The 14,218-nt window shown below is 63.7% G+C and overlaps 2 protein-coding genes across 2 annotated transcripts; both read right to left on the bottom strand.

The window, feature by feature from the left end:
- Positions 1–3,484: 3,484 nt before the first annotated feature.
- On the bottom strand, positions 3,485–12,029 carry FAM83E (family with sequence similarity 83 member E). The gene is made up of 6 exons (XM_048832680.2): positions 11,950–12,029; positions 10,075–11,156; positions 9,610–9,777; positions 9,212–9,336; positions 5,780–6,305; positions 3,485–4,553 (listed from the first exon to the last, which is right to left on the bottom strand). The coding sequence occupies exons 2-6, from the start codon at positions 10,513–10,515 to the stop codon at positions 4,314–4,316; spliced, it is 1,500 nt and encodes a 499-aa protein (XP_048688637.2). The 5' UTR covers positions 10,516–11,156; positions 11,950–12,029; the 3' UTR covers positions 3,485–4,313.
- On the bottom strand, positions 7,547–8,412 carry LOC125628000 (sperm acrosome membrane-associated protein 4). Its single transcript, XM_048832674.2, has one exon. It carries the CDS (start codon positions 7,910–7,912, stop codon positions 7,547–7,549), a length of 366 nt encoding a protein of 121 aa, XP_048688631.2. The 5' UTR covers positions 7,913–8,412.
- Positions 12,030–14,218: the final 2,189 nt, after the last annotated feature.

Raw genomic sequence — 14,218 nt, 5'->3', positions numbered from 1 at the left:
TGGGTGCACACCGGCTGTATCCTGCCTTAATCCCCCCCCCCCCCCCCCCGGTCTCTGACCCACTCCTCAGCCCTGTGTCTGCTTTATCTCTGGTCCTTGTCAGTGATTTTTATTTATTTTATTTTTGCTGTAGATTCTGTTACTTTTCTCCTCTTTCTAGCATTGGCAGATGAATACACACCAGCCCCGGGGGACCCCCCCAGTCTAGCCCCATGCAGCAGCCAGTCACAGCCAGCCCTGCACTCAGATCCTGGGTCCTCTGCCTCCTGCCGTCCCGGAAGAGGGGACATGGTGCACCAGCAGCCGAAGAAGCCTGCTCGGTCGAAGAGACAGAAATCCATGGGAGACAGAGGTGGTTGAAGCACAGAGTTGGGAGCCAGGACTCCTGGGTTCAATCCCTGGCACTGGGAGGGGAGTGGGGACTAGTGGTTAGAGCAGGACCCCTAGGTTTTAAGGTTTGAGCTGGCTCCAATCTCCAGGGTCCCGAGTCCCCCTCTGCTTCTGATCTCTGGGTGTGTCTGTCCCCAGGTGTGGCTGCCACCCTCGCCCCCTTTCTGGGGCATGTCCTGCGCCCCTTCCCCCTGGGCCTGGGGCTGCCCAAGCTGCTGGAGGCCATGCGGCGGGACCATGACCTGGACCTGGCGGCGCTGAGCCAGGAAGCAGGGTATAAAGACGTCCTGGAGCTGCTGGGGCAGGTGCCCGGGATCTGGCTACACAAGTCCTCCAGAGGCCGCACATACACCGTGCACCTCCACGCAGGTGGGTGCGGCAGGGAGATTTTTGCCCCTCTCCCTTCTACACTGAGTCTGTGGCCCTCTGGATCCACCCACCCGCTGTCGCTGCCTCACGGCTCAGGCTCCCGGCAAACTCAGGCAGGCGTCAGCTGTGCCTGGTTCCTGGTTTTGAGCCGTTTGTGGCGGCCCAAACGGCGAGAGGCTTCATTTTTCGTTTCGAGGAGCGCTGAGATTCTGCACCCTGAGGAGGCTGTTTGGCAGGCGGGAGTGGGCAGTGGGTGGGTGCACACCGGCTGTATTCCGCCTTGATCCCCCCCTGGGCATCTCTGACTGACCCACCCCACAGCCCTGTGGCTGCTTTATCTCTGGTCGGTGTCAGGGATTATTTTTGGCTGTAGATTGTTACTTTTCTCCCCTTTCTAGCATTGGCAGATGATGCTGCAGCAGCCCTGGGGGGCCCCCCAAGTCCAGCCCCAGGCAGCAGCCAGTCACAGCCAGCCCCGTGCTTGGATCCTGGGTCCTCAGCCTCCTGCCGCCCCGGAAGAGGGGACCTGGCGCGCCAGCAGCCGAAGAGATGGAAATCCATGGGAGACGGAGGTGGTTAAAGTGCAGAGTTGGGAGCCAGGACTCCTGGGTTCAATCCCTGGCACCGGGAGGGGAGTGGGGGCTCATGGTTAGAGCAGGGGGGCTGGGAGCCAGGACTCCTGGGTTCTATCCCTGGCACTGGGAGGGGAGTGGGGACTAGTGGTTAGAGCAGGACCCCTAGGTTTTAAGGTTTGAGCTGGCTCCAATCTCCAGGGTCCCAAGTCCCCCTCTGCTTCTGATCTCTGGGTGTGTCTGTCCCCAGGTGTGGCTGCCACCCTCGCCCCCTCTTTGTGGAACGTCCTGCGCCCCTTCCCCCTGGGCCTGGGGCTGCCCAAGCTGCTGGAGGCTGTGTGGCGGGACCACGACCTGGACCTGGCGGCGCTGAGCCAGGAAGCAGGGTATAAAGACGTCCTGGAGCTGCTGGGGCAGGTGCCCGGGATCTGGTTGCACAAGCCCTCCAGAGGCCGCACATACACCGTGCACCTCCACGCAGGTGGGTGCGGGGGGGGGGAGATTTTTGCCCCTCTCCCTTCTACACTGAGTCTGTGGCCCTCTGGATCCACCCACCCGCTGTCGCCTCCTCCGGCTCAGGCTCCCGGCAAACTCAGGCAGGCGTCAGCTGTGCCAGTCTCTCGATTTCAAGGAGTTCGTAGCAGCCTGTGTTACGCAGGAGGTCAGACCAGATGATCACCATGCTCCCATCTGGCCTGGGAATCTGGTTCCTCTTGCCCTGGAGGTGGGGTGTGAAGCCGGCTGGGTTTTCATCAGAAGGGTTTTTGGACCCCCACCCCATCCCCCAAAATGAAATCGCGTGCATCTGACTTGGATGAAATTTCGTTTAGTGGGGAGGAAAAACTTCTTGGTGCTTTGGGAACAGAATCTTTTGGGGTTTTTTTGTTTTCTTCCCCAAAGAGGTCAAACGAGGAACTCACCGGCTGCAATTTTTCCTCCAAACTATTTTTGACCTGAAAGGAAACTCTAAAAAGACCAGGGCCTGGTCTTTTTAAACCCTTGGTTATGATAAAAATCCAAACAGAGGAGAGCTGAGTTTTGACCCCCTTTGTTTGTGTATTTGAAAAAATTGCACCTGTTCTGAAACATTTTGCACAAAGCCATGGCATTTCCTGCCATTTGGGAAACCCACCTCCTCTGGCTCTAGTTGTCAGTTCCTGCTTGTGACCCAACTTGGGGGGAGGGGGAGTGTCCAGGGATGATGAAAGTGGGGACAGTGGAACGAGGGCTTTGGGCCCCCCACAAATTGCCTATAATGGGAGTGAAATGGGTGGGGCCTCAGCAAACATGGCCCCACACTTCTCTCAACAAGCCTGGAGTGTGACCCAAATGGCTGTGTGTGTCTGGTGCCGGCAGCAGTAGTAGGTTGTTACCCTGTGGAAAGTAGATGTTGGCTCTGGTGCTTATAAAGTGGTAAGAGCCCAGAAGTGGCAGGGGGAGAGGCTGGGAGGATGTTGGAGGGGCCTGTGGTCCCATTTTTAGGGTCCCACTGCCTCTCCCTGAGCCCACCTCCCCGTTTTTCTTCTCTGCAGCCCAATGGACCCCAACTCCTGCTGACCTTCCACTGGGGGGAGTGCTGCCCCCCAAGCTGGGAGTGTTGGAGGGAGCCAAGAGGCCGGGCACAGCGAGTCTGATGCAGAGGCAAGGGCCCCCAGGCTCCCACCCCTGCCTCTCTCCTTGTGGGGCCAGAGCCACTTGGTGTGGGCGGAGGGGCTGAGGGGATACCCCTGCAGGGGGGGTGGTCTCCTCCCACCTACAATTGGCAGCCCTGTGATTTGTCTGATGCGGGAATGTGAGGGGCTTTTTCCCTTCTCTCCCACAGAGGCCCAGAGCAGTGGAGCTGGGAGTGAAGGCCCCACCCCTAGAGCAAGTCCCCCAGCAGGGAGTAGTCGGCTCAGGCACCCTCAGACTCTGGCAAGGGTTGGTCATATTTCTTCCCCCGCCACTTTTCTTCCCAAGCCCCAGAGGCCAAGAGGGGCCTTGTTAATTGCCAGTAGAGACCCAACAAAGGTCTCATGACTCCGGGAGCTGGGGCTTTAGCCCTGATGGGCCCCCTGCTTCAGGGTCCCAAACCAGCAGGTGCAGGGTAAATGCCGCAAGGAAACAAAAACTCCCTCTTTCAACTGGAAAAGCCCCTTGTTGTGGTGGTTTGTACATAATTATTATCCCTCAGCAGCGTGCCAGCTGGCAACAGAACCCAGCTTCCCAGTCCCCCCTGCTCTAACCACTAGACTCCCCTGCCCCAACCACTAGACCCCATTAAAACCCAGTTCTTGACCTAGTTGCTTGGGCTCTGGCTCCTTCAGAGCGTTGCTTCCCAGCCTGCCGGTGCAGCACTGGACAGCCCAGTATAGCCCCCAGTGGTGCCTGGAAATGCCCCGGGGGCTTCCCCTAGCCCTGTCCCAGCTGAGCCCATTAACGCTCCAGCACCCCCGTAGCTGCTAGGGCTGAGCCCAGTTCACCCGGAGGCAGGGGAGGAAATCTGCACTCCCAGGTAATGCCAGTTTAATCAGTGCCCCCCCCCGCCCTACACACTGTCATACCAGCTGTGCCGGGGGGCGCATGCCCTGTGTGGTGCTGAGCTGCCCCCAATCAACCTCCACCTCCCGCTTTCGTGTCCCCGTATAATCCGTACTCGCCCGCCCGCAGGGCTGCAGAACAGCGAGCCCTGGCCCCCTCCAGGCCCGCCCGTTCCTCCCAATGACTCCAGGACCGTGGCTCCCAGTGCCGGCTTGATTCCAGGGACTTCCCAGCCTCACCGGTTCAGCCCCGGGCTGAAAACGGGGCCCGGCGCATGCAGGGGGTTCCAGTCCGGCCCATAGGCCGGCCCCGACTCCCCCCCGTGTAACTCCTTCCTGCTCCCGCGCTGGGTCCAGGGTAGCCGATGGGCCTACCCCAGTTGGGGGCAGCCTGGGGAGATGGGGGGGGGGGTCTCTCTCAGCTGCGCCCCCCCCCGGCCGGCCGATACCAGTAGCTGCCCGGTCAATAGCGACGCTCCCTGCTGTAGCCGTGGGGGGCCCCCCAGACCCGGGGCAGGGCCGAGGCCCCATGGTAGAGCTGCCCCTGCAGCCGGCCCAAGGCCCGGAAGCCCTGCGGTGGGGGCATGTAGGCGGGCGACAGAAAGAGGGGGGCAGGGCGGGGCTCCTCGCCGGCCGGGGGGGCGCCCCTCCGCCTCATCAGCGCCCGGGCTGGTGTGTCCTGCAGGCCCCACTTGTGCTTGCCCTGTGGGGGGGAAGGAATAGGGGGGCATCCCCCCAAGGGAGAGTTAGTGCTATCTGGGAGCACCCCAGTCCCCCTGGCCCAGCACCCTCTGCCCCAGCAACACCCCAGTGCCCCTCTGACCCCCAAACCTCTCCCCCCTGCTATGCCCCCCTTGGGGCACTCCTGCCCATGTCCCAGCCCCTTCCAGCAGCTCCATCTGCACCCCAGTGCCCCCCAAATCCCTCTAAGCCTTTACCCTTATCTTCCCCCCCAGTGGGTCCCTGTATACCTTCCATCCCTGAATCCCCCCCCCAGATCTTTCTGGTGGGTCCCTGCCATGGTACACCCTGCCCCCCAGCATTTCTCCACCCCACCCCAGGGTCCCCCAGCACGGCGGGGCAGGGGGCAGGATCCCGCAGTGCCTTCCCCCCTCGTATGCCCCCCCGCCCCAGCCCCCAATGGCAGGTCCTTGGGCAGGGGCAGCAAAGGAGAAGAGAGGATGGAGAAAAGCCAGGGGGGAGGGAGGGAAGGAGGAAAGGGAGAGGAGACGACACTGGAGCAGGAGAGATGCAGATGGGAATTAAGGGGGTGTCAGGGGCTGGGGGACAGGCGCTGGTCCCCCTCGGCCCCACAGCTTGCCCAGGGAGGGCAAAGGCCCCATGGGGCAGAGCTGGGAGCGGCGCCTGGGTCAATATTGACCCAGGGCGGAGGAGATGTTGCATTAAGGCAGGGCCCAGGGCGCAGCCGGGACTGGAGATGCGGGGGGGGCATCATGCCACCCCCCAGCCCTGCCTGGGACGCAAGGGGGGTGGGGCAATCTCCAGCCTTGGGCTCCCAGGTCTGCCCCCACCCTAGGACACAAAGGGGCCCCAACCGTGTCCCCACCCTGAGATACACAAACCCCCCTAATCCCCAAACCCTGTTCCCCTGGGATACACAGGACCCCCCTAATCCCCAGGCCTGCCCCCAGGATACATAGGGACCCCCACAACCTAAGCCCTGCCCCCTGGGATACAGATGGAACCCCTAATCCCAAGCCCTGCCCCCCAGGATATACAGTGAACCCCCCTAGTCCCAAGTCCTGCACCTCAGGATACAGAGGCTCCAATCCCCAGCCCTGCCCCCCAGGATACACAGGGCCCCCTGACCCCCAGCCCTGACCCCCAAGATATAGTGAACCCCCCAAATCCCCAGTCCTGTGCCCCAGGATACACAGGCCTCCCCCTGGCCTGGCGCTGCCCGCTCACCTTCGCCTCGTCCCCCGTCTCGAGGCCGTCGCTGGAACCGGAGAGCTGGGAGAGGCGGCTCAGGTCCCAGAGGGACTTGCTAGGTCTCTGCCCCACGGCGCCTGCCAGCCGGCCCGGCTGGCCACCCTGGTCCACGTCGCTCAGGGCGCTGTGGCCCTCGGGGCCCAGGCGCCGGGGCAGGGCCGGGTGCTCGTCGCCGGCCATGGCCCGGGTGGCCCGCACCAGCTCCCACTTCCCAGCCCGGCTCTTGGCCACGGGCTGGGGGGCCACGGAGCGGCGCTCGGCCACCCGGTGGGCGCCCTTGGAGAGCTGCAGCCCGCCCAGCTCGCTGCGGTAGGGGGCAGGCTGCCCGTTGGGGCGGCCGTCCCGGGGCGGGGCCGGGGGGCCGAGCAGGGGGGCCCGGGCAGGCGCCAGCGGGCGGGAGGCGGCGTAGAGGGTCCGGAACTCGTGGTCGAAGGCCCCGGCGATCTCGCCCGTCAGCAGCGTCACCAGCTGGCGGCTCAGCCGGGCGTCGCTCCACGTGAAGCTGCGGGGTGGTGTAGGGATGGGGGGGTGCAGGAGAGAGTGGGGCAGGGGAAGGAAGATAGCAGGGTGTGCAAGGGAAGGGAGGAGAGTGGGGTGGAGGAGGGGTGAGGGAGGGGATAGTGGGGTGCAGGGGCAAATAGGGGATAGTGGGTGCAGGATGGGTGGGGGAGGGGCCAGAGGATAGGGTGAGTGGGGTGCATGGGGGTGGGGGGAGGGGCAAGTGGGGGATAGTGGGGGTGCAGGGGTGAATAGGGGGGAGCAGGGTGCAGGAGGAGGGACCAGTGGGGGATAGTAGGGTGCAGGAGGGATGGGAGAGGGGCCAGAGGATAGCAGGGTGGGGGCCGGGTGAGTGGGGTGCAGGGGGATGGGGAAGGGGCAAGTGGGGTGCAGGGGACACGGGGAGACAATAAGAAAAATTAAACATTCTGAACAAACACAATTGGAAACATCCCCAAGGCAAATAAAAGGCTAGGAAATGGGGGGCACCCTGCCCCCCGGGGCAAATGGCACCTTCCCCACAGGAGAGCGTCTGCTCAGGGGAGTGTGAACAGCGGCGTCGCTGCACCCGACTCCCGGTGCTCAGGGGCGACCACCTCTGGGGCGGGCCCGGGGGCTGGTTACATCGGGACCCCCTGCCCAGCGCGGACACGCGTCCCCTCTGGGGGTGGGGCACAGCAATCGCTCACCTCGTCCCTACGCCCCGAGGCAGGAGGCACTGAGGGACGCGGACGGCCACAGGCCCAGCTGGGATTGGGCCCGGACGCCGGGGTTCGTGGGCACCGATCATGGGGCCGATTCCTGTAGTGCGAACGCAAAGACGGTCCTTGTCCCAAAGAGCCAATGTGGCACGGGTGTGACATGGGGTGGGGGGGTCACAGCAAACGGGGGAGGGGAAGTATATCCCTGGATGCCTGGGTTCTACTCCCAGTTTGCCATTCCCCCCGCTCCCCTTCCCATCTCCCCATGACTCTGCATTCACCCCCGGACGCCTGGGTTCCAGTCCCAGTTTGCCATTCCCCCCGCTGCCCTTCCCATCCCCCGCGACTCTGCATGCACCCCCAGATGCCTGGGTCCTATTCCCAGTTCTCACTTCCTGCTGTCCTGTCCCCCCGCCCTGTTTGATCCACCCCAACCCTGGACCCCCGCCGCCCCAGCTCGGCGCGAGACAACCACACCAGCCGTCGCCCCGTGCCAGGGCTTTATTCCTCCAACGCCTCTTCCCCCACCCCACCCCCCAGTCTCTCACAGCGCCCCCAGCAGGACGGCCGTGCCCAGCACCAGCTGCAGGCCCAGGCCGGGCCCTCGGGGGGGGGCGACGGCCCCGTTACACAGGCTGCCCTTGCAGCACTGGGTGACCAGGCTGTAGGTCACTCCCATGTGGGTGACGGGGTGCTCCTTGCCGCAGCGGATGGCCCGGGTGCAGCCCTTGGTCTGGATGAGGGAGACCCCCAGGGCGGCACCATGCCCCACGAAGCAGTCCTCGTCCGGGGCGCAGCTCATCCGGGTGCTGGGGCAGTAGCGGGAGGAGGTCACCTCGCAGAAGAAGCACTCCTTGGGGCTGGCGCTGGGCAGCGCCAACAGGAGAGACAGAGCCAGCAGGAGGAGCATGAGAGCAGTGGGGTGATCGCACAGACGGGGAGGGCAGAACCGGAGTCTGGATCCGGGCCACGCTGGGGACGTCACGACCAGATCCCGGCCCTCCTGACTCAGCGACTTCAGAACCGGAGTCTGGATCCGGGCTGCTCTGGGAATGGCAGAACCAGGGTCTGGATCCGGATCTCCTGGCTCCAGGGACGTCAGAACCAGGGAACGAGCTGGATCCCAATTGCTCGGCTCCAGTCACTCCAGAACCTGGTGGGAGCCGCGAGGACTCGGCGAGTTCAGAACGCGGGTCTGGCTGGAGGGTCCGGATTCCCAGTCCCTCCGAACGTGCCTGTCCCTAACCGGGTCGCTGTGGGCTACTGGCCGCGGCCACTGCAGAGAGCTCAATGCTTCCCCGAGACCCCCTGCCCAGAATGAGTAGCCCAGCAGCGATGACCTCACAATAAGGCTGCAAGATTCTCATTGGCCCATTCCAGCCAGAGCCTGGTGATGTCACAGTGAATGATGTCACAGAGAGTGATGTCACCATGAGGTCTGGAGCCCAGAGAGAGGAGTGATAGAGTCATCAGCTAAAGAGAGTCTAGTGGTTAGAGTGGAGGGGGCTGGGAGCCAGGACTCCTGGGTTCTCTCCCTGGCTCTGGGAGGGGAGGAGGTCTAGTGGTTGGAGGAGGGGGGCTGGGAGCCAGGACTCCTGGGTTCTCTCCCTGGCTCTGGGAGGGGAGGAGGTCTAGTGGTTGGAGGAGGGGGGCTGGGAGCCAGGACTCCTGGGTTCTATCTCCATCTCAGCCCCAACCCATTGCGGGATCTAGGGGGTCTGGTCCCTTCCCCACACTCTGCCGCAGGATTCCTTCTGCAGCATGCGGGTGCTGACCCCTTGTCAGGGGGCGCTCTCCCTTCTGCAAAGCACAAAGGGGTGGCATATCTCACACACACCCCCACCAGCACCCACACTGCCCCGTATGATCCATGCATCCCACACTGCTTAAACCGAGAGCTTTTCTCACCACTCGTGAACTGAGTTCAATACATTCTTAGCCTCGCTGCCCAGCCGGAACGGGTCCATCCCCATCACACAACCGCCCACCCCATTGCAGACACAGAGATGCGGCCCCTCTGGGGTGGGGAGCAGGGTCTGGTTGTACAGGGACCCCTCACCTGGAGTGGAGAAGGCCCCTCTGGGCTGGGACAAGATGGGAGACGCTAAAGGAAACCCCCTGGTGCTGCAGGGAGCGGGGGGGGGCCCAGGCGGAGGTGCTCTCCCCTCCCATTCATCCCTGATGCCCCCCACCCCTCCCCCAACCTCACCTGTAGCTCCCTGTTATCACTGTGTCCCCGTCAATCAGCAGGAATTTCTCCTTCAGGGTCCCAGTGACCTGTTTGCGCTTTCGGCTCCAGAAGGTGCAGCCCGCAATGACCCGGACCCGCAGGTTCTGGGGGGGTGGGGCGAGGAGGGGGCACAAAATCAGGAGCTGGGGCCTCAGCAACATTTGTGGGATCCCCACCCCCAGGGCAGGTAGCCAAACGCCCCCCAGATCTCTGGATCCCAGCCACCGATTTCCCCCCCCCCCACCCCCGCTTTTCTCCCTTGCAGTCCCTACCCCTCCCGGGGGGCAGCAGGGAGCGCTCTGCCCTAGCAGTCAGGGCTCTTCCCGCTGCCCCAGTGCAGCACTAGGGGGCGCTGGGCTGCAGGAGCCAGGCCTCACCTCCATATAGTACACATTGAGGCAGGCCCCCTCGGCCATGCTGAGGAAGGCGGCCAGGTGCTGCTCCCCCAGGATCAGGTACACAGGGACCCCGCGCTGCATGCCGGCCTCGTGCAGATCCAGCAGGATATCGGGGTCCGTGAAGACGTCCATCACTACGGCAACCACCTGGGGAACACCCCACAAAGAGCTACGCACATGGCCTCCAGGGGGCACCAACTCCCACCCGGCCCCAGGGCAGAGACTGGCCGGCTCGGGGGCGGGAGACTGAGCAGGGTACGTTAGGCTCCCAGCCCTCGGTATCATTCCCCTGGGACTCCCACCAAGAGGTCTAACACCACTCCCCTCCCAGAGCCGGGGAGAGAACCCAGGCGTCCTAGCCCCCAGCACCTGGGCTCCAACCACTAGACCCCACTCCCCTCCCAGAGCCGGGGAAAGAACCCAGGCGTCCTGGCTCCCCGTTACCTTGGCAGCCTGCTGAATTTTCCTGCGCACCAGCTCCTTGACCTTGGGGGCCCCGTCCCCCGGCGGGTGGGTGTAGACCTCCACGCAGGTGGTGCCCTTCCAGTTCCCATCCAGGGGCCAGCCCAGCTCCAGTTCAGGGATGGGCTCGTCCGAGCAGCCGGGCCAGTAGCTGAGGCTGAGCTCGTCGGCATCCCCGTCCTGCTCCCCTGCCGGCTCGGGGATGTCCCGGGCCCCCTCGGCCAGGTGCCGGAGCTCGTCATCGGACAGGAAGGGGCGCAGCCGGTCCTGCGCCAGGCGCTGCGCGTAGGCCGACTGCCCTCCGGCCAGCAGGGCCTCCACAGCCAACCGCTGCCCCTCCGAGTAGAAGAATTCGGGGCTGGATTCATTCACTGGGTTCCCTGCGGGGGCGTCCTCCAGGCAGTCCAGCTGGGAGGCCGCCATGGGCCCCGTGACAAGTGGGGCTGGGGGGCACCCCACACACACACACAGACACAGACACCTCCCCAACACACTCTGCTCTCTGCCAACCTCCCTGCCCACCTGGTCAGACGGTCGGTCCTTTCTCTCTCTCTCTCCGCGCCGGGCGCTGCCCAGATACAAAGCTCACAGTTGTCTGTCCTTCCTGTCCCCTGTCCAAAGCATGGTGCCTAATCCCCATTTGGTTCTCTGCAAGCCCCCACACTCAGCACCCTGCACCTCCGGCGGTGCGGTCCTAGGAGGTAGCAACATCTGTAGGGAAACACCCCCACACCAGGGGGTGTCTCCGTCCTGGGGCACCTCAAAGCTGGATCCCACCCCCGTCTGGCCTGGGGAGCAGAAGGCAGGCTCGGCTATGGGTCAGAGGTGCAGCTGCAGACTGGGGAGACCTGAGTTCAAGGTCCTGCTGCACTATGGCCTTGGTCTCTCTGTGCCTCAGTTTCCCCAGATACCACAGTGAAGAGTGTCTAAAGCAGACGGGTGCCTCTGTCGGGCTGGCAGCTGGCACGGACCTCTCCTGGGCCGATCGGCGGCTGCGAGTGCCCCTGAGACCCAGCCCTCAGCAATTGGGTTCCTGCCCTGGGGGGCTCTGCCGCTCGAAGGCCCTAGAGGGAGGGAGACAAGGCCTCAGCGCAGGATCCCAGCTCTGGGGAAGTGAGACACACCCCACCGCCCTGTTCACGGCAGGGTGCCGCAGCAGAAGGCACAATAAGATTAGGTTCAAGGGGTGGGTTTTCGGTTCCCCACCTCCATTTTATTAGTTATAGGTCTCAGGACTGGACAGAGGGTGAGGTGCAATGGCTAGAGCCGGGGGGGGGGGGTGGAGGGGGCTGGGAACCAGGAAGCCTGGGTTCTCTCCCCAGCTCTGAGAGGGAAATGGGGTCTGGTGGTTTGAACTGAGGGGCTGGGAGCCAGGACGCCTGGGTTCTATCATAGACTCTCCCCTTCCCTCCCCAGGCTCCCAAGAAGGAACAAGCTAATCACCAGGGCATCGCTTCCTGCAAACAAACAGAACTGGACCTGCCAGGGGTTAATCTCATAAAATTGAGAAACCGGGAAAGAGCCATAATGGAGCCCAGGCCCCCAATTCCCCTATCAGAGCCAGGGAAAGAACCCAGGACTCCTGGCTCCCAACCCCACCCCTGCTCTAACCACTAGCCCCCATTCCCCTCCCAGAGCCGGGGAGAGAACCCAGGAGTCCTGGCTCCCAACCCCACCCCTGCTCTAACCACTAGCCCCCATTCCCCTCCCAGAGCTGGGGAGAGAACCCAGGAGTCCTGGCTCCCAGACCTCCCCTGCTCTAACCACTAGCCCCCACTTCCCTCCCAGAGCCAGGGAGAGAACCCAGGAGTCCTGGCTCCCACCCTCCCTGCTCTAACCATTGCAGCCCACACCTACCTGCCCCAGGGATCCGGGTTCATATCCTCCCTCCCGCGCTCTGTCCCGTCCCTGTTAATGATTCCGCAGGCTGCACTCCTCCCCACGGGCTCCGGAGGGCCCGCCCCGGCCCGCCCCCGCCCCAGGCAGGCCCTGGAGCTGGGCACAGGAGTTCCTGGGAAGTGGCCCAGGAAGGGCAGAGCTGCCAGTTAAAGGGGAAGGCAGCTGGGCCCTCACCCTGCCCGCTGAGCGAACAGGGTGGGGGCGGGGATGGCACCCGGGCGGTGGGTAACAAATGGGGCCGGGGACGCTTTGCCTTGGGGTGGCACCGAATAATCACCCCCCAGTTGGCAGCGGGGGGGGGGGGGCCCTCCAGGGCTGTGCAAAGGAGGCCAGTAAAGAGTCAAAAGGGAACCCAGGAGTCCTGACTCCCAGCCCCCGCGACTCTACCCATGAGCTCCCACTCCCCTCCCAGAGCCAGGGAGAGAACCCAGGAGTCCTGGCTCCCAGCCCCCCCCACTGTAACCACTAGCCCCCACTCCCCTCGCAGAGCTGGGGATGCAGGGCCTAACCCCGGCCGCACACCCCCATGTGTATCTATGGGGCAAGGGGTGTTCCAGGCCGGAGCGCGGGATCTGGAGGTTTGCTCTAGGGCTAAAAGCTCTGTCACCCCCTGGGGCGGGGGGCAGCGCCTGCCTGGCAGCCCCAGGCACCGAGCCGGCAGCGTCAGCGTCCCGGATCTGGGCGGGGGCCGGGCGCAGGGCCAGGCAGCCGGGTGGTTGTTACCAGGAATCCCTGGGCCCCGGCACCCACGTAACCCGAACTGGACGGACTGGTCGGGCTGGCACGGGTGGATCCTGCCACCCCCGAGCTTGCCCCCACAAACTCACCCTTGGGCCCCCTCCTCCCCCGAGCCTGCTCCTGTGCTGTCCAGCCCCCTCCTCCCCCGAGCCTGCCCCCCCAAACTCACCCACAGGCCCCTTCCCCCAAACCTGCCCCCCCAAACTCACCCTCGGGACCCCTCCTCCAAACCTTCTTCCTAAACTCACCCACAGACCTGCTCCCCTGAACCTGCCCCCACAAACTCACCCTCGAGCCCCCGCCCCCGATACCCCAGCACCCTCCAGTGGCTGCTCTGCGTGGAGCCTGATGCGCCCAGCTCAGGGGCAGTTCCTCTAGCTGGTACTCGCAGGGTTGGGGGTTCAATCCCAGGGTGCAGCCGTTAGCAGGAGTGTTTGGGCCGGGGGGGGTGGTATTGTGCTCCCAAGGCGCAGTAGCTCGCCTACCCCCTGCCCGAGAGATTCTCTGCTCCACATGCCTGGGTCCAGCCTCCTGGCTGTGCAGAGAGATGGAGGGGTTAGAGGGACTTGGTCCCATATATAGGCCCCCCCATGGGGAAGGGAAATGGGATAATCAAGCCAGACCCATCCAGACTGGGAAGAAGGTGTGAATTGTTCCCAGGGGAGGGCAATTAACCGCTGACTGACCGATGCCATCAGTAGCCATTTTAAAATCAAGACAGGCCCTTTCCCTAAAAGATCTGCTCTAGTTTCCACAGGGGCAACCCTATGGCCTGCATCGGGCTAGGTGATCCCAATGGTCCCGTCTGGGTTTAGACATGATGAAGCTGGGCTTTGACTTATAGAGGAGCAATTAAATCCCATCTTTACACAGCGATACTGTAAACAAAAGAAGCCAGCGCCCAAGGCAGCAATAACTAACCCAGGGGCTACAGGCTGGTTTAGCAAGCGGCATGCGCAAGACAGCAAAAAGTGAGCTTGTGGGGGGCCCAGAACCCACGGGGAAGGTGGTCTTGACATGGTGAGGAAGGAGACAGGCGCCGTGCCCAGGGAAACGGGATTCGGCGCGCCCTCCTTGCAAGCAAACGGGATGGCCCCAGGGGGCAGAAAATGCAAGATTTGGACCATCTCTTTCTGTTCCCCAGTGAAACAACTCACAGGCCCATGCCCTGAGCCAAGAAGGGAATCTCTAGAACCCGCTGCCTGAAAGGGGGACGGTGGAAATCTGAGACCATGTTGCCCACAGCAAAGATGGCCGACAGGTGGGGGTGGGGGGCAATGGATCCATGGGAAAGAGCCCCACCCCAGCTTCTTCCCCCCCTTATCTCCCCCCGCAGCCCAGCTCCTGAACCTGTCCCATGACCACGGGGGAGGGGGGGCACTGCCTCCCCTTCCCCCCCCATCTTCAGACTCCTCCCCCCAGCCAGAGCCGCCCTGGCTTAGCAGAGATGGTTGGTAGGAAAAGCCCCCCCCCAGCTCTGACTCTTGGG

Source organism: Caretta caretta, chromosome 23 (genome assembly GCF_965140235.1).
Source record: "Caretta caretta isolate rCarCar2 chromosome 23, rCarCar1.hap1, whole genome shotgun sequence".
NCBI lineage: Eukaryota > Metazoa > Chordata > Testudines > Cheloniidae > Caretta > Caretta caretta.
This window is presented reverse-complemented; position numbering and strand designations above follow the sequence as displayed.